At 51.4% G+C, this 24,751-nt stretch overlaps 1 protein-coding gene across 4 annotated transcripts in view; it reads right to left on the bottom strand.

Moving 5' to 3' along the window:
* The window catches only part of SMARCAD1 (SWI/SNF-related, matrix-associated actin-dependent regulator of chromatin, subfamily a, containing DEAD/H box 1), an 83,140-nt gene that overhangs the window by 34,350 nt on the left and 24,039 nt on the right, over positions 1 to 24,751 (bottom strand). For all 4 annotated transcript variants that reach the window (XM_064148338.1, XM_064148339.1, XM_064148340.1 and 1 more), the window contains exons 6-9: positions 21,670 to 21,758; positions 17,442 to 17,531; positions 14,362 to 14,440; positions 11,156 to 11,544 (exon numbers count right to left, since the gene is read on the bottom strand). In XM_064148338.1, the coding sequence (XP_064004408.1) occupies positions 11,156 to 11,544; positions 14,362 to 14,440; positions 17,442 to 17,531; positions 21,670 to 21,758 (647 nt within the window). The remainder of the gene's footprint in view (positions 1 to 11,155; positions 11,545 to 14,361; positions 14,441 to 17,441; positions 17,532 to 21,669; positions 21,759 to 24,751) is intronic.

Below are 24,751 nucleotides of genomic sequence, written 5' to 3'. Positions count from 1 at the left end.
CAGAGCCCTTCTGCCCTCCAACCCAGGCACATCTGCCCCCAGCTTGGTGTCATCTGCACACTTGCTGATGACTGACTCCATGCCCTCATCCAGATCATCTATGAAGATGTTAAAGAGGATGGGGCCCAGCACAGATCCCTGAGGGACACCACTAGTGACAGCTGCCAGCTGGATGTGGCACCATTCACCACCACTCTCTGGGCTCATCCCTCCAGCCAGTTCCTAACCCAGCACAGAGTGTTGCCATCCAAGCCATGGGCTGACAGCTTAGCCAGCAGTGTGCTGTGGGGGACAGTGTCAAAGGCCTTGCTGAAGCCCAGATAGAGCACATCCACAGGCCTCCCCACATCCACCAAGCAGTCACCTGATCAGAGAAGGAGATCAGGTTGGAGAGGCAGGATCTGCCCTTCCTAAATCCATTTCCAGAGCCCCTGAGCCTGTTCTGGGTGATTTCAACTATAAAGCTCCATTCCATTTCCAGAGCCCCTAAGCCTGTTCTGGGTGATTTCAAACATAAAGCTTCATTCCATTTCCAGTGCCCCTGAGCCTGTTCTGGGTGATTTCAAACATAAAGCTTCAATCCATTTCCAGAGCCCCTGAGCCTAGCCTGGGTGATTTCAAACATAAAGCTCCATTCCATTTCCAGAGCCCCTGAGCCTATTCTGGGTGATTTCAAACACAAAGCTCCATTCCATTTCCAGAGCCTCTGAGCCTGTTCTGGGTGATTTCAAACACAAAGCTTCATTCCATTTCCAGAGCCCCTGAGCCTGTTCTGGGTGATTTCAAACACAAAGCTTCATTCCATTTCCAGAGCCCCTGAGCCTAGCCTGGGTGATTTCAAACATAAAGCTTCATTCCATTTCCAGAGCCTCTGAGCCTGTTCTGGGTGATTTCAAACATAAAGCTTCATTCCATTTCCAGAGCCCCTGAGCCTAGCCTGGGTGATTTCAAACATAAAGCTCCATTCCATTTCCAGAGCCTCTGAGCCTGTTCTGGGTGATTTCAAACATAAAGCTCCATTCCATTTCCAGAGCCCCTGAGCCTGTTCTGGGTGATTTCAAACATAAAGCTTCATTCCATTTCCAGAGCCCCTGAGCCTAGCCTGGGTGATTTCAAACATAAAGCTCCATTCCATTTCCAGAGCCCCTGAGCCTAGCCTGGGTGATTTCAAACATAAAGCTTCAATCCATTTCCAGAGCCCCTGAGCTTATTCTGGGTGATTTCAAACATAAAGCTTCATTCCATTTCCAGTGCCCCTGAGCCTGTTCTGGGTGATTTCAAACATAAAGCTTCAATCCATTTCCAGAGCCCCTGAGCCTGTTCTGGGTGATTTCAAATATAAAGCTCCATTCCATTTCCAGAGCCCCTGAGCCTAGCCTGGGTGATTTCAAACATAAAGCTTCATTCCATTTCCAGAGCCCCTGAGCCTAGCCTGGGTGATTTCAAACATAAAGCTCCATTCCATTTCCAGAGCCCCTGAGCCTATTCTGGGTGATTTCAAACACAAAGCTCCATTCCATTTCCAGAGCCTCTGAGCCTGTTCTGGGTGATTTCAAACATAAAGCTTCATTCCATTTCCAGAGCCTCTGAGCCTGTTCTGGGTGATTTCAAACACAAAGCTTCATTCCATTTCCAGAGCCCCTGAGCCTAGCCTGGGTGATTTCAAACATAAAGCTTCATTCCATTTCCAGAGCCCCTGAGCCCAGCCTGGGTGACTTTCACAGTGGGGGGTGGGAGGTGGCTAACACCCAAACCATCACACAGCGACAGCCTCTTGATCTCCCCTTCAGGACTTCAGATATCCCTCACACACTTGCAAAATGATGTGAACCCAGACTGAAGGTCATCATTCCAGCTCCCCACTCTGTACAATCTAGCTGAAAAGATGTAATTTCTCTGAAGAGTTTCAAAATATAATATGGGAGCTTCAAAATCCTCAAGAGGAAGCAACATAGAGCACAGCACAAAGCAAGCTCTGGAGGTCAGACCCACTAACAGAACCAAAGCACAAAAGGAAGGGAAAACAAAGGGATCAATTATCTTTGGACAACCTTTTGAGCAGTATCTACTAGGTAACAAAGGTGGACAGGCTGGAGCCATGGGCTGAGGACAGTGGCATGAGGTTTAACAAGGCCAAGGGCCAGGGCATGCACTTTGGCCACAACAGCCCCCAGCAGCCCTACAGGCTGGGGCAGGAGTGGCTGAGAGCTGCCTGGTGGTAAAGCACCTGGAGGTGTTGGTGGGCAGCTGGATGAGGATGAGCCAGCAGTGTGCCCAGGTGGCCAAGAAGGCCAACAGCATCCTGGCCTGCATCAGCAGTGGTGTGAGCAGCAGGAGCAGGGAGGTGCTCATGCCCCTGTGCTCAGCACTGCTGAGACCACTCCTCGAGTGCTGTGTCCAGGTTTGGTCACCACAGCACAGGAGGGACACTGAGGTGCTGCAGCAGTGCAGAGAAGGGTGATGAGGCTGGGGAGAGCTCTGGCAAACATGGCCTGTGAGGAGCAGCTGAGGGAGCTGGGGGTGTTCAGTCTGGAGAAGAGGAGGCTGAGAGGGAACCTTATTGCCCTCTACTGCTACCTAAAAGGAGGTTGCAGTGAGGCTGGAGCTGGTCTCTTCTCCCCAGTTACTAATGACAGGACAAGAGGAAATGGCCTCAAGCTGCATCAGGGCAGGTTTAGGTTGGCTGTTGGGAGGAAGTTCTTTGCTGAGCAGGTGGTCAGGCACTGGCACAGGCTGCCCAGGGAGGTGGTGGAGTCACCATCCCTGGAGGTGTTTAAAAGCAGAGTGGCTGTGGTGCTTGAGGCTATGGTCTGCTTAGTCTGCAGAGGAGAAGGCTGAGAGGGGATCTGAGCAATGTCTATCAAGAGCTGAGGGCTGGGGGTCAGGAAGGAAGGCACAGGGACAGCCTCTGCTCACCTCTGCCCTGCCACAGGACAAGGGGCAAGGGATGGAAACTGCAGCACAGGAAGCTCCACCTCAAGATGAAGAAGAACTTGCTGAGTGTAAGGGTGAGAGAGCCCTGGCACAGGCTGCCCAGAGAGGTTGTGGAGTCTCCTTCTCTGGAGCCTTTGCAGCCCTGTCTGGATGTGTTCCTGTGTGACCTGTGCTAGATTCTCTGCTCCTGCTGTGGCAGTGGGGCTTGGACTGGAAGATCTCCAGAGGTCCCTTCCAACCTCTAACATGCTGTGATCTGGAGTGAGAATGTCTCCTCACAAGTCTCTTTACAGTATCACAGTATCACCAAGGTTGGAAGAGACCTCACAGATCACCTTTCTCACAACTTTGTGTCAAGCACAAACCATGTGACACTGGCTGTAATTAAAACCTCATTTTTCATCATTCCTTCCCTTTCCAACTATAAAGCTGCATTCATTTTTACACAGAAGCCTTGCTTCAATTACTCTTTTCCTCAAGTCTGCACTAGTCACTTCAGATTGCCTTCCTCTAAACTTCACATCTTCACTACAATGTGACTTTCCTGTGGTTTAGAGCCAAGAAGCCTGAAGATGTGTCAAAAGAGGACCTGGAGGCCCATCAGCTTCTCCTGGATTCCATGTAGAGCCATCTGCAGGGAGCACAAAACCCAATAAAACTTATTTCACCAGTGAGGCTGTAGCTGTTAGCACAGCATTTCCATGCATCTCTGCATAAAATGATTGCACAGAAGGACCTGACAGGTCCCTTTTTGATTAATGACTTTAAAGACTCTGGGAATGTGAGATCCTTTGGCTCTGCCATTCTTCTGTTAAAGCAGAAGTGAGCTCCAGATGGATTTGTCTGGATTTCAGAACAGGCACCTGCTCCAACTTAGCACACTGCAGAAACTCTTCACTTTCTAGAACTCATCCTAAGAATAAGGGAGTGTTTGGTCTGGAGAAGAGGTGGCTGAGGAGAGATCTCATTGCTTTCTACAAGTCCCTGAAAAGAGGTTGGAACCAGGTGGAGGAAACAGCCTGAAGTTGCATTAGAATCCTAGAATCAAGCAGGTTGGAAGAGAGCTCCAAGCTCAGCCAGCCCAACCTAGCACCCAGCCCTGCCCAACCAACCAGACCATGGCACTAAGTGCCCCAGCCAGGCTTGGCTTCAACACCTCCAGGGATGGTGACTCCACCACCTCCCCCCTGGGCAGCCCATTCCAATGGAGGAGGTAGAGGTTGGATATTAGGAAAAAACTTCTTTACTGAAGGGATTCTCAGGCACTGGAACAGGCTGCACAAGGAGGTGACTGAATCCCCATCTCTGGAGGCATCAGAAAGATGCAGTTAGGTGGTGCTGAGAGCCATGGTTTAACTCCAGAGTTGGTCAAGCTACAAAAGAGTTGGACTGGGTGATCTCAAGGCTCTTTTCCAACCAGAACAATTCTAAAGGGGCTGTGTGATCCAGCCATTATGTGTTACAGAGTCACAGAAACATTCAGGATGGAGAAGCCCCTCAGGACCAAGTACAACCATTAACCCTACTCTTCAAAGTTCACTCTAAGCCATGTCCCAAGCACCACATCCAAACAACTTTTAAACACCCCCAGGGCTGGTGACTCCACCACCTCCCTGCACAGCTTGTTCCAGTCCCTGACCACTCTTGCTGGGAAAAAAGTCTTCCTAATATCCAGTCTAATCCCATCCTGCTGCAGCTTGAGGCCATTCCCTATTGTTCTATGGCTGTGAGAAGAGACCAGCATCAACTTCTCCACAACCTCCTTTCAGGTAGCTGTAGGCAGCCATGAGGTCTCCCCTCAGCCTCCTCTTCCTCAAACTAGCCATCCCCAGCTCCTTCAGTTGCTCCTCATCAGATTTATTCTCCAGGCCCTTCCCCAGCTTCCTTGCCCTGCTCTGCACTGGCTCCAGCACCTCCACATCTCTCTTGTAATGAGGTGCCCAAAACTGAGCTGTGGCCTCACCAGAGCAGAGTACAAAGGGACAAGCACCTCCCTGCCCCTGCTGCACACAGCCAGGATGCCACTGGCTTTCTTGGCCACCTGGGCACACTGCTGGCTGCTAATCAGCTGCTTGTCATTACAACTCCCAGGTCCCTTTCTGCAGGCAGTTCTCCAGCCACACTGCTCCAAGCCTGTAGCATTACTTGGGGTTGTTGTGGCCCAAGTGCAGGACCTGAAACTTGACCATGTTGAAGCTCATGCCATTAAGATTGGCCCATGGATCCCAGTCCCTCTGTAAAGCCTCCCTACCCTCCTGCAGATCAGCACTGCCACCTAACCTAGTGTCATCCCTAGAGTCACTGCTGACACACTCTAATGAGGACCTCAATAAGGACACAAAGACGTTAAACAGAAGCAGTCCCAACGTGAGCCCTGAGAACACTGCCTGCACCCGGCCACCAGGCTGCACTGAACCAGGCTGCTCCAAGTGCTGGTGTTGCACTTTGGCCACAGCAACCCCATGCAGAGATACAGGCTGGGGTCGGAGTGGCTGAGAGCAGCCAGACAGAGAGGGATCTGGGGGTGCTGATTGATACCCGCCTGAACATGAGCCAGCAGTGTGCCCAGGTGGCCAAGAGAGCCAGTGGCATCCTGTCCTGCATCAGGAATGGTGTGGCCAGCAGGAGCAGGGAGGTCATTCTGCCCCTGGACTCTGCACTGCTTAGACCACACCTTGAGTGCTGTGTTCAGTTCTGGGCCCCCCAGTTTAGGAGGGACATTGAGATGCTTGAGCGTGTCCAGAGAAGGGCAACGAGGCTGGGGAGAGGCCTTGAGCACAGCCCTACGAGGAGAGGCTGAGGGAGCTGGGATTGGTTAGCCTGGAGAAGAGGAGGCTCAGGGGAGACCTTATTGCTGTCTACAACTACCTGAGGGGAGGTTGTGGCCAGGAGGAGGTTGCTCTCTTCTCTCAGGTGGCCAGCACCAGAACAAGAGGACACAGCCTCAGGCTGTGCCAGGGGAGATTTAGGCTGGAGGTGAGGAGAAAGTTCTTCCCTGAGAGAGTCATTGGACACTGGAATGGGCTGCCCGGGGAGGTGGTGGAGTCGCCGTCCCTGGAGCTGTTCAAGGCAGGACTGGACGTGGCACTTGGTGCCATGGTCTGGCCTTGAGCTCTGTGCTAAAGGGTTGGACTTGATGAGCTGTGAGGTCTCTTCCAACCCTGATGATACTGTGAACTCCACTGACCTCCCACCCTTTGGGCTCTTTCCTCCAGCCACTCCAGCAGAGCTGTGCTCATCCAAGCCACAAGCAACCAGCCTGGCCACAAGAATCCTGTGTTAGAAACTCTGATCACCATTGCCAACACCACAGAGGAAAACCAACTTCTGTTGAGCTGAAGCTCTACAAAGCAGGCTGTGTTTTGACTCGGGTGCCCTCCATTGACAGCCTGCCCTTACTCTTTCGGGAGGTTGGTTGACTCATTTGTGGGTTTGCTCTGTTTGAAACAAACCCCCCAGAAAGTTTACCAACACTCACAGGTTAAACCAGGCTAAGGCACACGAGTCACCACTCGCAAAGAAGCTGTCTGAGTAGACACCTGTATTTAGAACCAAAAAGGGAGACATCAAGAACATGATGGGTTTATAAGAGGCAATTAAAACATTTCAACATTTGTTTTGATGCCTAAAGCCTTGGCTGGCATGAACAGAAGTCCTCTAATCTATAAATAAAAGATGTGGAGAAGGAAGCCATCTGTTATTAACAGAAAGTGCATTGTTTCGTGGCAGCACATTAATATTCATCTCCAAGTCATAACAAGAAAAGCCTCCCTCACTGGTTTGCATGTGAAATAGCCTGTACCACCCTGCCACACAGAACACAAAGCAGCCTGCTCTCAGGTGGCCTTTAGAATCATAGAATACCTGGAGAGACATGAGGATGTGGCTGGGCACTTCTTGGTGGTGGCCAGTGACAGGCAACAGGTACAGACTGAAACATGGGAGGCATCACTTGAACTTCAGGTGGAACATCTTTGAATCAGGGAATCAAGCAGGTTGGAAGAGACCTCCAAGCTCAGCCAGTCCAACCTAGCACCCAGCCCTGGCCAAGCAACCAGACCATGGCACTAAGTGCCCCAGCCAGGCTTGGCTTCAACACCTCCAGGCACAGCGACTCCACCACCTCCCTGGGCAGCCTATTCCAATGCCAATCACTCTCTCTGTGAAGAACTTCTTCCTAACATCCAGCCTAGACCTCCCCTGACACAACTTCACACTGTGTCCCCTTCTTCTATTTCTGGGTGCCTGGCACAAAAGCCCAACCCCACCTGGCTACAGCCTCCCTTCAGGCAGTTGTAGACAGCAATGAGCTCTGCCCTGAGCCTCCTCTGCTGCAGGCTGCACCCCCCCCAGCTCCCTCAGCCTCTCCTCACAGGGCTCTGCTCCAGGCCCCTCCCCAGCTTTGTTGCCCTTCTCTGGACACCTTCCAGCACCTCAACATCTCTCTTGAATTGAGGAGCCCAGAACTGGACACAGCACTCCAGGGGTGGCCTGAGCAGTGCTGAGCACAGGGGCACAAGAACCTCCCTTGTCCTGCTGCCCACACTGCTCCTCAGTCATCCCAGGATGCCATTGGCTCTGCTGCCCACCTGGGCACACTGCTGCCTCCTCTGCAGCTCCTCTCTGCCTGGCTGCTCCCAGCCACTCTGTCAAAGTTCAGTTTAACAGACCTCTTGATATCCCCCCAGATTCTATTTTTTCAAGTGAGGGCCAAAAAACCTGAGAGCATCACAGACAACGAAACCCACAGCACATTTTGAACTGTCCACTGGAGTGCCAGGCTGCAGCAGTACCACACAGTGCACAACAGGCATGCTGGCACAGGCTTACTTTGCACTTATCTGTTTAAGGCCAGGCTGGATGAGGCTCTGGCCAGGCTGATCTAGGGTAGGATGTCCTTGACTATGACAAGGCGGTTGGAACTAGATGATCCCAGTGGTCTCTTCCAACCCTGACTGATTCTATGATCCACTTGAAGCTGATTTAGGATTTCACTGCTCTGATTAAGGGTGAGAGTCAGCCTCAACCTCAACCAATAAACTCCAGTTCTCCTTTCAGCAGCTCCCCTTTCTAACACCATGCCCTTGCTGTTTCCCTTCTGTTGCTTCTGGTGGAAACTGCTTCCACTTATCACAGAATTGTCAGGGTTAGAAGGGACCTCAAGAATCGTTTTGACTCTGTCCCATATGACATCCTGGTCACCAACCTTGAAAAACACAGACTTGAAGGGTGGAGCACTGCTGGATGGTGGCACAGTGCCACAATGTCCATCTGGAGACCAGTGCCAAGTGGCTCCCTCAGGGGTCAGTGCTGGCTCCAGTGCTGTGTAACATCTTTGGCAGTGACATGGACAGAGGACTCAGTGCACCCTCAGCAAGTGTGCAGATGGCACCAAGCTGTGTGGCACAATTGACTTGCTAGAGGGCAGGGATCCATCCAGAGGGACCTGGACATGCTGCAGAGCTGTGCCCATGCCAACCTCATGGCATTCAACAAGGCCAAGTGTAAGGTCCTGCTCCTGAGACAGTGCAATCCCAAGCACAACTCCAGGCTGGGTAGGGAATGGCTGAGAGCAGCCCTGAGGAACAGGCCCTGGGGGTCTGGGCTGATGCAAAGCTCCACAGGAGCCTGCAGTGGGAGTGCAGCCCAGACACAACCCTGTGCTGGCTGCAGCAAGAGCAGTGTGGGCAGCAGGGCAAGGGAGGGGATTCTGCCCCTTGCCTCTGCTCTCCTCACACCCTACCTGCACTCCTGGGGGCAGTTCTGGAGCCCCCAGCACAAGAAGGACATGGAAGTGTTGGAAGCAGTCCAGAGGAGGCCACCAAGATGCTGAGAGGGCTGCAGCAGCTCTGCTCTGAGAACAGGCTGAGAGAGTTGGGGCTCTGCAGCCTGTGGAAGAGAAGGCTTGGAGGAGACCTTGGAGTGGCCTTACAGTATCTGAAAGGGGCTACAGGAAGGCTGGGGAGGGACTATTGACAAGGTCTGGTAATGACAGGACGAGGAGGAATGGGTTTGAACTGGCAGAGGGGAGGTTCAAACTGGAGGTTAGGAAGAAGCTGTTTGCAGTGAGAGTGGTGAGACACTGGCACAGGTTGCCCAGGGAGGTTGTGGAGCACAGAAGCACCCAATGTGATCAAAGATCAAAGATCACATTGGGTCCTGCTGGCCACACTGATCCTGATCCAGGCCAGGATGCCAGTGGCTCTCCTGGCCACCTTTGCGCACTGCTGCCTCATCTTCAGCCTCCAATTTGAACGAAATAAAACCAACAGCACCACAAAATAAATCTCAGAACTTCAGTTGCCTAGAGTTTAGAAAAAAACAAGAGTCCCATTCAATTTTCCTGGGATAAGACATGAAAGTTTCAAACAAGTAGACTTTAGTCCTCATCTCAAGCTGAAAGCCTCGATTCTAATGACAAAACAAGTGGCAACACCTTCTAGTGCTTTACACTGCTAAAATAGACACTGTTTGAGTCAAAAAAGACCTTAAAACTGAGCCAGCTCTTTTAATGCTTAAACCTGAATCAGCTTTCTCCAGCAGTCCATCCACCACTATTTCACCATGAGTCCACTCATCAGTAGGATCAACCTGCAGCACTGACCTAGTGAATCTTTCCAACCACCTAAATCCACACTGACACCAACCATCTGCTCAACTATCCTGCAAACTCCTTTGACTCTGGGCAAGCAGCCACAAAACCCTACAGAGACATGTGGCTGCTGACAGCAGCCATCTCCAAGACAGACAAATGTTGCAGGCAAACAGGCCCATGCAGCTTTCCTTTCTTTTGTTGTTCCTTCCTCTGTGAAATATTTCACTCAGAGGGGGAGAACAGCCCCGTAGCAAATACTTCTGGCAAGGAATTAAGCTCAGGCAAACCCCAACAAGTTCAGAAGGGACCAGCAGCATGCCAGATGTTCAGTGAGGAGCCAAAGGCTTGGGGCAAAACGGATTTTCTGCTGCAGCATACCTGCCCCTTGACTGTTTTCTGAGTATCGTCCTCCTGTCTCCCCACCTTGCAACACAGACACAGATTATTGCCTTTTCCTCACAAATCTGCTTGCTATCTCTTACTGGTTAGGGGCAAAGGGTTTCACACACCAGGTAACCATAAACAGCATTGTTTTACACACACACAAACACACAGAGAGAAGGAGTTGTGCTCTGCTGTGAGAAAACAGCAGCAGCTCTTGCATGCACCAGGGCAGGAGGTTTCAGAACGCAGGCTGAGGAGGAAACATCCCAATTACTCTGTAAGAAGGCCTACATCCAAGTTACTGCTGTAAAACCCAAAGAACTGATCGACTAAACCAACAAAATCTGCCCTGCTCAATTTCCAGGACATTGCTCTTAGCAGGTCTGATGTCAGACCTGCTCTTAGCAGACCAGGACATTGCTCTTAGCAGACCAGGACACTGCTCTTAGCAGACCAGGACATTGCTCTTAGCAGACCAGGACATTGCTCTTAGCAGTGAACTGGGGAGTCAAAAGGCAAGAAAGAACCCCTGGGAAAAGCCTGACACACATCCCAGTGAGGGCAGAGAATCTACTTACCAAGAGAGAGCCTTTTTCCCCTTCCGCCGTGGGTCGTGGTGCAGCCTTCTGATGAATTACCTTTTGGTGTTAAAAATACAGCAGCAGCTTGCTTCAAGTCAAAAATGGCTGCACTGCTTAGCTGGCAGAGCCATGCTAAAGACTAAGCTGCAGTAGATTAAAGGGGGGGAAAAAAAACCACCAACAAAAAGCAAGCAAGAAAAAAAAGAGGCGACGACTGAACAACTGTTTCTTGTAAGAGGCTGAAAATATCCATGCTGGCACCTTCAGACATGGAGCTACCCTGGGAGCTGCTGCTGTTCAGGTGTCTGCAGTAAAGGTCCTCCTGCATGGGCTTTCAGCTCCAAGAGCTCAGCAAAGGCTAGCAAACAACTCCTTCCCAAGTGAAAGCTCTAATTTCTTCTTCTGCAGGGAAATGAACCAACTTTCTATGCTAGAGAGTGAGTGACTGTCATGTCAGCCAATCAGCTGGGCTTCTCCAGGAATATCACCCCTTAATTCATTCAAAACCAGGTCATATGACACTATTTGAAATGCTATTGGCTTAGCAGGAGCAGAGTAGTTTAGCCTAATCAGGATAAGGCCACCCATCTAAGCCTCCCTAGGCTGAAGCCACCTTGAGTGAAGGCAGGCTGAGGATAGGGAAAGAAGAATGCAGACCTACCAGAGCCTCCCAGCTGTTAAAGGGCCGGAGCGCTATTATCTTCTGAGCCTTTTTCTGGGAACACTGGGGGATCAAAGTCAGTTCACTCAGGGAAGCATCCTGCAGGAAGCTGAGGATTTTTGCCTTGTAGCCATCTTCCATCACTTCATCACCGCTGCTGTAGTCCTCATCCAGGGAGCTTCCACCTTCAGAAGCCGACTCGTCCTCCGAGCCTTCTGTTTCTCTTTTAGTGCTCCAAAAGCTCCTTTTGACTTTGTCCTTTTTCTGGAAGCCATTCTGCCCTTTTTGGGAAGATTTCTGCTTCGGCTTCTCCTTACCCTTGTCAACACCACTCTTGGCTGAAGCTTCAGTCCAGTCAGAAGCTTTATTTTTGGGAGAAAATTCCATGCCTATGCATGCAATATATAAAGGCAACATGTCAACACACACTGGTTAGAAGGGCACACAAATCCTCACTGCTCCTTGAAAATAAAACCTATGCCCAAGCACAGTTCCAGCACTACACAGCAACTCCACAGCAAGTGCCACCAAGATCACCCATGCAAGTCTGTTTAGAGCATGTACACAACAGCAGCTGCGAGTAGAAGATGAGCAATGATTTGGAGACTGCTCAAACAGCAGCAAAGTTTAGGCAGCAATCTTAAAACAGAGATGGTCACTGCAGTGTGATCTGTGACATGCAGCAGCTCTGAGACAAAGGCACATGGTTAAGAACTCTGATGTAGCACTGGGATGAGACACTGGTTCCACTCTGCCTGCAAGGGCACACAGTTAAGAACTCTGAGGTATCACTGGGATGAGACACTGGTTCCACTCTGCCTGCAAGGGCACATAGTTAAGAACTCTGAGGTATCACTGGGATGAGACACTGGTTCCACTCTGCCTGCAAGGGCACATAGATAGAACTCTGATGTAGCACTGGGATGAGACACTGGTTCCACTCTGCCTGCAAGGGCACATAGGTAGAACTCTGATGTAGCACTGGGATGAGACACTGGTTCCACTCTGCCTGTAAGGGCACATAGGTAGAACTCTGATCTATCACTGGGATGAGACACTGGTTCCACTCTGCCTGCAAGGGCACACAGTTAAGAACTCTGAGGTATCACTGGGATGAGACACTGGTTCCACTCTGCCTGCAAGGGCACATAGTTAAGAACTCTGAGGTATCACTGGGATGAGACACTGGTTCCACTCTGCCTGCAAGGGCACATAGATAGAACTCTGATGTAGCACTGGGATGAGACACTGGTTCCACTCTGCCTGCAAGGGCACATAGGTAGAACTCTGATGTAGCACTGGGATGAGACACTGGTTCCACTCTGCCTGTAAGGGCACATAGGTAGAACTCTGATCTATCACTGGGATGAGACACTGGTTCCACTCTGCCTGCAAGGGCACATAGATAGAACTCTGATGTAGCACTGGGATGAGACACTGGTTCCACTCTGCCTGCAAGGACACATAGGTAGAACTCTGATGTAGCACTGGGATGAGACACTGGTTCCACTCTGCCTGTAAGGGCACATAGGTAGAACTCTGATCTATCACTGGGATGAGACACTGGTTCCACTCTGCCTGCAAGGGCACACAGTTAAGAACTCTGAGGTATCACTGGGATGAGACACTGGTTCCACTCTGCCTGCAAGGGCACATAGGTAGAACTCTGATGTAGCACTGGGATGAGACACTGGTTCCACTCTGCCTGCAAGGGCACATAGGTAGAACTCTGATGTAGCACTGGGATGAGACACTGGTTCCACTCTGCCTGCAAGGACACATAGGTAGAACTCTGATGTAGCACTGGGATGAGACACTGGTTCCACTCTGCCTGTAAGGGCACATAGGTAGAACTCTGATCTATCACTGGGATGAGACACTGGTTCCACTCTGCCTGCAAGGGCACACAGTTAAGAACTCTGAGGTATCACTGGGATGAGACACTGGTTCCACTCTGCCTGCAAGGGCACACAGTTAAGAACTCTGAGGTATCACTGGGATGAGACACTGGTTCCACTCTGCCTGTAAGGGCACATAGGTAGAACTCTGATCTATCACTGGGATGAGACACTGGCTCCACTCTGCCTGCAAGGGCACATAGGTAGAACTCTGATGTAGCACTGGGATGAGACACTGGCTCCACTCTGTCTGTAAGGACACACAGGTAGAACTCTGATGTAGCACTGGGATGAGACACTGGTTCCACTCTGCCTGCCTGCAGAGGCACTCATTCTGCTGATTTCAGAACACAAGCCTACTCTCACCACAAAAATGGAGTATTTCTTTCCATTTTAGTGCATCTCAGCACAGCATCAGTGCTGGGCAGTGACAGCATTCATCTGTTGAAGAAACTGGAAGAATAAGGCATTTGTCTCAGAACAATCCCACTGCCTTAAAGCAAGGTAGAGGTTACTGAACAGAGTGAGAGCAAGCAGCTTTCAGAAATGAATGTCATGGGGGTTTAATTCCTTCTTTGAAAGAAAGCACCTGCAACACCTTCTCTTCTGCTGCTGATAGACGCTGGCTGAAGTCAGCTCTCTCTCAGAAGCAGCAGCCCAACCTCTTTACAACAACACTTAAACAGCTGATACAGCAAAACATACACATTTCAGAGCCTTACCCAGCTGTCAGATAAGTGATCAGCTCATTAAACAGCACTGAAGTTGTAACTTGTGGATTTACCTGGGATCACACTCCTTGCTCTCTAGCACACTTACTGCGCTGGTATTTATCAAGGGGTTGCATAATTTAAGGCCTATTTCTAGTGGGGCTTTCCCCCCCTCCCCTTTCTCCTATAATGTATTTTGAAAGGATAAAGCATCACCTGTCATCTGTGCAGTTATCTCCAATTACCAAGTTCACAAATGACTCAGTTAAAAAAAAAACCACAATCCCCAAACTTCTTCTTAAACAAACAGGAGGGCAGCACCTGTCAGTTTTGACACACTGCAAGAGGTATTTTATGACATACCCATAGGTAATGACAACTTGAGATAGAAATCTGTATGAACAAGGCAAAAGATATTCAGCTCTGCTTGCAGAGCAGAAGATAAAGCAATCACAACACTTAAAGCCACAGCAAAATGCACCCTCCCCCAGAGCAGCAGTTTGAAGGCAGAGGTAGTGTCAGGGCAATAGAAAATATTTCTACCACAAGTTTAGCTGGGGAGAAAAAATCAATCATAAAATCTTGTCTTTATCCTCACCATCTTCTGCAAAGACTGTCAGGGCCTCCAGTGCTTCATGAAACACCCAGTTATGTTCCTGAAGTACATCTCTGAGCTCCTGGGAAGATGAGGAATTTTGGATTGAACTTCAGAGAAGTGAAAATGATGTTTCTGTGCTTAACAATATGAAGGCAATGACACTGAACTTTTATTGCACAAGGCAGAGGAAACTTCTGTACAATACAGAATCATAGAATCAGTCAGGGTTGGAAGGGACCACAAGGAGCAGCCAGTCCCAACCCCCCTGCCATGCCCAGGGACATCCTACCCCAGAGCAGGCTGCCCACAGACTCATCCAGCCTGGCCTCAAACACCTCCAGCCATGGGGCCTCAAACACCTCCCTGGGCAACCCATGCCAGCCTCTCACCACTCACATGCTCAACAACTTCCTCCTCACCTCCACTCTGACTCTCCCCACCTCCAGCTTTGCTCCATCCCCCCCAGTCCTGGCACTCCCTGACAGCCTCAAAAGTCTGTCCTCCAGCTATTTTGTAGCCCCTTCAGATGCTGGAAGGCCACAAGAAGGTCACCTGGGAGCCTCCTCTGCTCCAGCCCCAACAGCCCCAACTCTTACAGGCTGTGCTCACAGCAGAGCTGCTGCAGCCTCTGAGCATCCTCCTGGCCCTGCTCTGGACACTCTCCAGCATCTCCACAGCCCTCTTGTAATGGAGACTCCAGAACTGGATGCAGTATTCCAGGTGGGGTCTCAGCAGAGCACAGCAGAGGGGGAGAATCCCCTCCCTGGCCCTGCTGGCCACACTTCTGCTGCTGCAGCCCAGGCTCTGCTTGGATTTCTGGGCTGCAAGTGCACACTGCTGGCTCCTGTTGAGCTTCTCCTCCAGCAGCACCCCCAAGTCCCTCTCCTCAGGGCTGCTCTCCAGCCACTCACTGCCCAGCCTGCAGTTGTGCTTGGCATTGCCCCAACCCAGCTGCAGGACCTTGCACTTGGTGTTGTTGAACCTCCTGAGCTTGGCTTGTGCCCACCTCTGCAGCCTGTGCAGCTCCCTCTGGATGGATCCCTGCCCTCCAGCCTGCCTGCTGCACCACACAGCTCGGTGTGGGCAGCAAACTTGCTGAGGCTGCACTCAGTGCCTCTGTTTATGGCACCCACAAAGCTGTTGAACAAGACTGGTGCCAGGACTGATCCCTGAAGGACTCTGCTTGTCACAGGCCTGCACTTGGCCAGTGAGCTATTTACAGACAATTCCAAACCAAAAAAGAACACCTTTCAGACTCTCCTCATACACACAATTTAGCCAGAGCTCCACTCCACTTTTCAGAAGGGCAAGAACATAAACAAGCTTTGATTCCAAACACAGCATTTCTTCACAGGGGGGTGCCAAGTCTCTGGAATGGATTGTCCAGAGAAGTTCTAGATGCTCCCTGCCCTGGAGATGTTGAAGGCCAGGCTGGATGGGGCTTTGAGTAAGCTGGGCTAGTTGAGAGGTGTTCCTGCCCATGGCAGGAGGTTGGACTGTGTGATCTCTAAGGCCAACAGAATCCTGAGGTGCATTAAGAGGAGTGTGCAGCAGAATGAGGGAGGTTCTCCTTCCCCTCTACTCTGCCCTGGTGAGACCTCACCTGGAATACTGCATTCAATTCTGGGCTCCCCAGTTCAGGAGGGACAGAGATCTGCTGGAGAGAGTCCAAGGGAGGGCTATGAAGATGAAGGAGGAGCTGGAGCACTGCATTATGAGGAGAGGCTGATGGAGCTGGGGCTGTTTGGTCTGGTGAAGAGAAGTCTTAGAGGGGATCTAATCAGTGACTATAAATATCTGAGCACTGAGGGTCAAGAGGGAGGGGACAAACTCTTCACAGTTGTGCCTTGTGATAGGACAAGGGGCAAAGGGCATGAACTATAGCACAGGAAGTTCCACCTCAAGATGAGGAAGAACTTCTTGACTGTAAGGACGACAGAGCCCTGGCACAGGCTGCCCAGAGAGGTTGTGGAGTCTCCTTCTCTGGAGCCTTTCCAGCCCTGTCTGGATGTGCTCCTGTGCGACCTGCACTAGATTCTCTGGTCCTGCTCTGGCAGCATGGGTGGACTTGATGATCTATGGAGATCTCTTCCAACTCCTAACATCCTGTGACCAATAAGGTCTCTCCCAGTCTAGTCTGCTGTATGATTCTGTGATGAAACCTGCATTGTCAGGTACCAAATTAATACAAACCACTAATCTAGACGCCCAGGGGAAGAGCTGGGGAGAGAGAGGGAAGGATAACTTCCCCATGCATTTTTATTAAGCCATCAAATTTGACTATGCCAAGCTTGCCACAGGACCAAAAAAGTAAAATCACAAGTCCCACACGGCCCTGATTGCAGCCAGTTGCTCTTAGCTGGGGCAAGCATGGCCAGAAGGTTGAGGGAGGTGATTCTCCCCCTCTACCCCAGTCTGGTAAGACTCTACCTGGAGTACTGCATCCAGCTCTGGAGCCCCCATGACAAGAGGGATGTGGAGATGCTGGAGTGTGTCCAGAGAAAGGCCAGGAGGATGCTCAGAGGCTGCAGCAGCTCTGCTGTGAGCACAGACTGAAAGAGTTGGGGCTGTGCAGGCTGGAGCAGAGGAGGCTCCCAGGTGACCTTCTTGTGGCCTTCCAGGATCTGAAGGGGGCTTGCAGGCAAGTTGGGGAGGGACTTTTCAGGTTATCAGGGAGTGACTGGGGGGAATGGAGCAAAGCTGGAGGTGGGTAGGTTCAGGCTGGACATGAGGAGGAAGTTGTTGAGCATGAGAGTGGTGAGAGGCTGGAATGGGTTGCCCAGGGAGGTGGTGGAGACCCCATGGCTGGAGGTGTTTCAGGCCAGGGTGGCTGAGGCTGTGTGCAGCCTGCTCTAGGGTAGGGTGTCCCTGGGCATGGCAGGGGGGTTGGAACTGGCTGCTCCTTGGGGTCCCTTCCAGCCCTGACTGATTCTACAATTCTAAGTTAGCTGCCAAGAGCAGCAGCAGTGGAGACATCCCTCCCCTGAGCTCTTTACAAAAGACTTCTCCTTTTAGCCTAATCAACAGCTGCAGTTTTCTGAAGTTAAAATCTGATGTGACATCACAAGACATGAACTCACCTCCTTATCTAATCCAGGGAATGTATTCTGAAGCTTCCTCACCAGCATCTCCTGCCTCTCCCATTGTCTTTGGGGGTCTGATTCATCCAACTATATCAAACAAAAACAAGCAAACCAACAACCAATTAGGTTCAATATAAATTATCAACACAGAAACAAAACTCCACAGCAGAATACAATCAATATTGCTTATCCTTAAAGAGGCACTCTTAAAATAACACAAGGAGCTAAGCCAAATCCAAGCTGCAGAAGTGATTTCTCATGATAAAAATCAGGCCCAAACTTTCCTAAGTACAGAAACTGACTCATGAAGCTCACTCGTGAAAAACTGGCATTTTTTACTTGACAGGCATGCACAGTGCAGAGCTACATACCATAATATGAACAACATCTGGCAAGTGACACCAAGCAAGGAGCAGCTGTGGAGCTGTTGGAGGGTAGGAGAGCCCTGCAGAGGGACCTGGCCAGGCTGCATGGGTGGGCAGAGGCCAATGGGATGAGACTGAACAAGGCCAAGGGCAGGATTCTGCACTTTGGCCACAACAACCCCAAGTAGCACTACAGGCTGGGGCCAGAGTGGCTGAGAGCAGGCAGGCAGAGAGGGAGCTGGGGATGCTGGGAGAGAGGAGCTGAAGCTGATGCAGCAGTGCCCAGGTGGGCAGCAGAGCCAATGGCATCCTGGGCTGGCTCAGGAGCAGTGTGGGCAGCAGGACAAGGGAGGTTCTTCTGTCGCTGTGCTCAGCACTGCTCAGGCCACCCCTTGAGTGCTGTGTCCAGTCCTGGGCTCCTCCATTCAAGAGAGATGTTGAGGTGCTGGAAGGTGTCCAGAGAAGGGCAGCAAGGCTGGGGAGGGGCCTGGAGCAGAGCCCTGTGAGGAGAGGCTGAGGGAGCTGGGGGGGTGCAGCCTGCAGCAGAGGAGGTTCAGGACAGAGCTCATTGCTGTCTGCAGCTGCCTGCAGGGAGGCTGTAGCCAGGTGGGGTTGGGCTCTGCTGCCAGGCAGCCAGGGACAGAAGAAGGGGACACAGTGTGAAGTTGTGGCAGGGGAGGTCTAGGCTGGATGTTGTTAGGAAGTTGTTGTCAGAGAGAGTGATTGGCATTGGAATGGGCTGCCCAGGGAGGTGGTGGAGTGGCTGTGCCTAGAGGTGTTGCAGCCAAGCCTGGCTGGGGCACTTAGTGCCATGGTCTGGTTGCTTGGCCAGGGCTGGGTGATAGGTTGGGCTGGCTGAGCTTGGAGCTCTCTTCAACCTTCTTGAGTCTGGGATTCTGTAATTCAGTTTAGAACTATGGAGCCTGTGTTTCTTTAGAACAAAAAGCAGTAACTGTGGATGATATTCCAGGCAGAGGATGGGAGGGTGAAGTCTGTCAGTCAGGTTACATTAGGGAGCTTGTAGTATCTAAGCCAGCAGAGTCTACAAAGCTGTCAAATATGGAGATGACCAAGCTAAAAGAAAAAACCCACAGATGCTGTGTCACAGCACCATGAAGTCACATCAAAAGCTGGCAAAAGTGTTCACCAGCAACAGCTTCACTATCAGCCTGCAAAAAGTGAGGTCTCTTATGAACAAGGGCCACAACTTCCTCATGCTGTGAGTTCCTCTCTTATGTATCCAGCACAAATAATTACACAAGAGCTTTGTATTCAAAGTGGTTACAGACCTGTCCTGCTCTGGCAGGGGAGCTGGGCTGGATGATCTCTTCGGGTCCCTTCCAACCCCTATTGCTCCATTCCCCCAAGTCCTGTCACTATCTGACCCCTATTTGTCTAGAGCAGAGATGCCAACAAAGTTGATCAAGATTTACTTGGCTGAATGATGCTGTTTGCTGAAAGGGCAAAAACCAGATCATCCAGAAGCACTCTGAGCAACAGAGGTCACTGGTCCCTTCCTCAGTGAGCCTGTGGGAGCATTGAGGACAGCAACAGTACACACATAGTAGTTGGCAAACCATGCTTTGGTTTTAGGAACCAGCTTTGGGACCAGAAGAAAAGCAAGAAGGAGGGAAAAAGCCCAAACACACAACAAAACAACCCTGAAGCTTTAGCACTACAACTCTCTATTGTGAATTCATAGGATCACAGGATGGGCTGGGCTGGAAATGGACCTCTAAAGGTCACCCAGTCCAGCCCCTCCACAGTCATCGGGCACATCCTCAACTAGATCAGGTTGCCCACAGCCCTCTCCAGCCTCACTTTCAGTATCTCCAGTGATGGGGCTTCAACAAGCTCCCTGAGCAACCTGCTGCAGTGTTCCACCACTCTCATGATGCAGAACCTGTTCCTAACATCCAGTCTCAATCTGCTCTACTCTAGTTTGAAGCCACTGCCCTCATCCTGTCCCTGCAGGCCTTTGTGCACAGTCTCTCTCCAACATTCTTCTAGCCTCCTTCAGGTCCTGGAAGGTTGCTATTAGGTGTCCCTGGAGCCTTCTCTTCTCCAGGCTCAACAACCTCAGCTTCCTCAGCCTGTCTTCACAGCAGAGCTGCTCCAGAGCTACTCCCCTGAGTATTTTCATGGCCCTCATCTGGACTCACTCCATCAGGTCCATGTCCTTCCTACACTGAGGGCTCCAGATCTGGATGCAGCACTCCAGGTGAGGTCCCACCAGAGCAGAGTGAAGTGGCAGAATCACCTCTCCAAATGTGCTGGCAATGCATCTTTGGATGCAGCCCAGGCTGCCACTGGCCTTCTGTGCTGCAAGCTCACACTGCCTGCTCGTGTCCAGCTTCTCATCCATCAGCAACCACAAGGTCTTTTCTTCAGGGCTCTTTTCTCTCACCTCCTTCCCCAGCCTGTACTGACAGTGAGGACTGTGGCAGCCCAAATGTAAAACCCCCAACTTGCTCTTGTTGAACCTCTAATCTCTATCTGCCCTCCTCTAGCCTGGATCCATTCCCCCCAGTCCTATCACTGCCTGACACCCTAAAAAGTCCCTCCCCAGTTTTCTTGTAGCCCCCTTTAGATATTGTAAGGCCACAATAAGATCTCCTTGGAGCCTTCTCTTCTCCAGATTGACCAACCCCAACTCTCTCAGCCTGTCCTCACAGCGGAGCAGCTCCATCCCTTTGATCACTCTCAAGGCCCTTCCAGCACCTCCAGAGCTTTCTTTACTAGGGGATTCCAGAACTGGACACAGTGCTCCAGGTGGGCTCCCCTCAGATTGGAGTAGAGGGGCAGAATCCCCTCCCTCACCCTGATGCACACACTTCTCTTCATGCAGCCCAGGCTCTGGTTTGCTTTCTGGGCTGCAGGTGCACACTGCTGGCTCATATTGAGTTTCTCATCGACCAGCACACCCAAGTCCCTCTTCCCAGGGACATCACATCCCCACATCTTCCCTCCAGAGCTGGAGTTTCTCTGATGCCATTCCCACAAGCCTTTCTCTTCAGAAAATCATAGAATCATCCAGGTTGGAAGAGAGCTCCAAGCTCAGCCAGTCCAACCTAGCACCCAGCCCTGGCCAAGCAACCAGACCATGGCACTAAGTGCCCCAGCCAGGCTTGGCTGCAACACCTCCAGGCACAGCCACTCCACCACCTCCCTGGGCAGCCCATTCCAATGCAAATCACTCTCTCTGCCAACAACTTTCTCCTAACATCCAGCCTAGACCTCCCCTGACACAACTTGAGACTCTGTCCCCTTCTTCTCTTGCTGCTTGCCTGGCACAAGAGCCCAACCCCACCTGGCTACAGCCTCCCTTCAGGGAGCTGCAGACAGCAATGAGCTCTGCCCTGAGCCTCCTCTGCTGCAGGCTGCACACCCCCAGCTCCCTCAGCCTCTCCTCACAGGGCTGTGCTCCAGGCCCCTCCCCAGCCTTGCTGCCCTTCTCCAAACACCTTCTAGCACCTCAACATCTCTCTTGAATGGAGGAGCCCAGAACTGGACACAGCCCTCAAGGGGTGGCCTGAACAGTGCTGAGCACAGGGACAGAAGAACCTCCCTTGTCCTGCTGCCCACACTGCTCCTGAGCCAGCCCAGGAGAACCCTGCAAATGGTCTTCTTGAACCCCACAACACTGGCATGGGCCCAGCTCTCCAGCCTGTCAATGTCCCTCTGGATGTTTCCTTTCCTTCCAACCTGTCAGCTGCACCACACTGGAAGAAACTGATTGGAGTTTAAGTGGTTCTTATGATCAAACACAACCACATTCACCATGCCACTGCAGCTCAGTGTAATTCCACTTACTCTACAATGCACAGAAGACAATGAAAAGGAAACAAATCTGTACTTACATAAGTAGTCTTTGTCTGGTTTTCTACATGCTCACAGTGGTCTTTGCCATTTGTGGGAGAATCTTTCAGTTTCATTTTACAAGAGGCAGCTTGAAAAAGAATCAAGGCAGAAAAGAATTCATTACTTCCATTCCACTCCCCCTCCAAAACAGTAGCATCATTCAGACCAACATTAGAGTAGCTACTCATTAACTGCACAAGACACTCAACAAGCCTACATCATTGTTTCCTACTACAAGCCAGTTACACCAAACAAAGCAGCTGCTTGCAAGCAGTCTGGCAATTACCCATACAACTACCTTTCATATTTAGACCTGGAAGAGTGCTTTAACTTGAATTTCCAAGTGTCAAGTCTTTCCCATACAAGGATATGTCTGTTTTCAGTGGAGCTGACTGCTTCTGCAGAGTTGGTATTTCACCAAGGCTGAGCCCCAGTCCTCAGCTGAATGAAATATAGAATCATAGGATCAGTCAGGCTTGGAAAGGATCACAAGGATCATCCAGTTTCAACCCCCCTGACATAGGCAGGGACACCTCATACTGGATCAGAGTCTCATTCAGCCTGGCCTTAAACACCTCCAGGGATGGGGCTTTGACCACCTTTCCAGGCAACCTGTTCCAGGGTCTCACCACCTTCACGGTGGACAACTTCTTCCCAATGTCTAATCTAAATCTCCCCTCCTTCAGCTTGGATCCATTCCCCTCCACTCCTATCACTACTGAACACCCTGCAAAGTCCCTCAGCAGCTTCTTGTAGCCCACTTCAGACACTGGAAGGCCACAATAAGGTTTCCTTGGAGCCTTGTCTCCAGACTAAACAACCCCAACTCTCTCAAGCTGAACAACTTCTTCCTAACATCCAGTCTGAAGCTACCTGTTTCCAGCTTTGTTCCATCCCCCCCCAGTCCTGTCATTACCTGACAGCCTAAAAAGTCCCTCCCCAGCTATTTTGGAGCCACTTCAGATCCTGGAAGGCCACGAGAAGGTCACCTGGGAGCCTCCTCTGCTCCAGCCCCAACAGCCCCAACTCTTTCAGTCTGTGCTCACAGCAGAGCTGCTGCAGCCCTCTCAGCATCCTCCTGGTGGGAGAACTCTTACAGTTCTGTGAGGAAATACAATTCTGTGTCCTCACTGCAAGAGGGACACACTGCAGCATCTCCACAGCCCTCTTGTCCCAGGGGCTCCAGAACTGGATGCAGGACTCCAGGTGGGGTCTCAGCAGAGCACAGCAGAGGGGGAGAATCCCCTCCCTGGCCCTGCTGGCCACACTTCTGCTGCTGCAGCCCAGGCTCTGCTTGGCTTTCTGGGCTGCACGTGCACACTGCTGGCTCCTGTTGAGCTTCTCCTCCACCAGCACCCCCAAGTCCTTCTCCTCAGGGCTGCTCTCCAGCCACTCACTGCCCAGCCTGCATTTGTGCTTGGCATTGCCCCGACCCAGCTGCAGGACTTTGCACTTGGTCTTGTTGCACCTCCTGAGCTTGGCTTGTGCCCACCTCTGCAGCCTGTCCAGCTCCCTCTGGATGGATCCCTGCCCTCCAGCCTGCCTGCTGCACCACACAGCTTGGTGTGGGCAGCAAACCTGCTGAGGCTGCACTCAGTGCCTCTGTCCATGGCACCCACAAAGCTGTTGAACAAGACTGGTGCCAGGACTGATCCCTGAGGGACTCTGCTTGTCACAGGGCTGCACTTGGCCATGGAGCCACTGACAGCCACTCTTTGGGTGTCTGAATGAAACTGTGCATGTTATGGTGGTGAATGTCTAAAAGAAACTATGCCTAATAAGGTGATCACTAAATATCATTGATAACTCTGTTACTTATGAACAATTCTTATGAGTCAGAACTTTAGAGTATCTGTGGGCCCTGGAGATTATCAAGACATTATCACCATGGCATTGAGGCCTGCCCAGTCAGAGGTATCTTCTGACTGTCACTGTGCACCCCTCATGGAGGCAAGGACACATTGCCATTATTTCTGCACAGCAGCTTTGCTAGAAGCAGCAACTGCTACCAGACCAAATTGCTGTAAAAAGTCTCAGGCCATGCAAGTTTTTTGGAAGAGTAACTGCCTGCAGAGCTTTGGTGTCGTGGAGTAGCATGTCTTGTAGGGACAGGACAAGGGGCAATGGGTTTCAACTGGCAGAGGGGAGATTCAAACTAGATGTTAGGGAGAAGTTGTTTGCAGTGAGGGTGAGGAGACACTGGCACAGGTTGCCCAGGGAAGTGCTCAAGACCAGGTAAGATGAGGCCTTGGGGAGCCTGTTCTAGTGGCAGACCATAGAATCAAGAAGGTTGGAAGATACCTCCAAGCTCAGGCAGCCCAACCTAGCACCCAGCCCTAGACAATCAACCAGACCAACGCACTAAGTGCCCCAGCCAGGCTTGGCTTCAACACCTCCAGGCACAAAGACTCCACCACCTCCCTGGGCAGCCCATTCCAATGCAAATCACTCTCTCTGACAACAACTTCCTCCTAACATCCAGCCTAGACCTCCCCTGCCACAACTTCACACTGTGTCCCCGTCTTCTGTTGCTGCTTGCCTGGCACAAGAGACCAACCCCACCTGGCTACAGCCTCCCTGCAGGAGTGTAGAACCCTGTCCTTGGCCTCTGCCCACCCATCCGGCCTGGCCAGGTCCCTCTGTAGGACTCTGCTACCCTCCAACAGCTCCACAGCTGCTCCTAGCTTGGTGTCATCTGCAAACTTACTGATGCTGGACTCAGTCCCCTCGTCCAGGTCATCAATAAAGATATTGAACAGGAGTGGGCCCAGCACTGATCCTTGGGGCACACCACCAGTGCCAGCTGGATGTGGCACCATTCACCACCACTCTCTGGGCTCTGCCATCCAGCCAGTTCTTGATCCAGCACAGAGTGAATCTGCCCAAATCATGAGCTGCCAGCTTGGCTAGGAGCTTCCCGTGGCAGACAGTGTCAAAGGCTTTGCTGAAGTCCAGGTAGACTCCATCCACAGCCTGCCCCACATTCACCAGGCAATGTCCCTGCCTATGCCAGGGGATTACAACTAGATGAGCTTTGAGGTCCCTTCCAAACTAAACCATTCTATGACCTCTGGCTAACCT

This window comes from Pogoniulus pusillus, chromosome 9 (assembly GCF_015220805.1).
Source record: "Pogoniulus pusillus isolate bPogPus1 chromosome 9, bPogPus1.pri, whole genome shotgun sequence".
Lineage (NCBI taxonomy): Eukaryota > Metazoa > Chordata > Aves > Piciformes > Lybiidae > Pogoniulus > Pogoniulus pusillus.
This window is presented reverse-complemented; position numbering and strand designations above follow the sequence as displayed.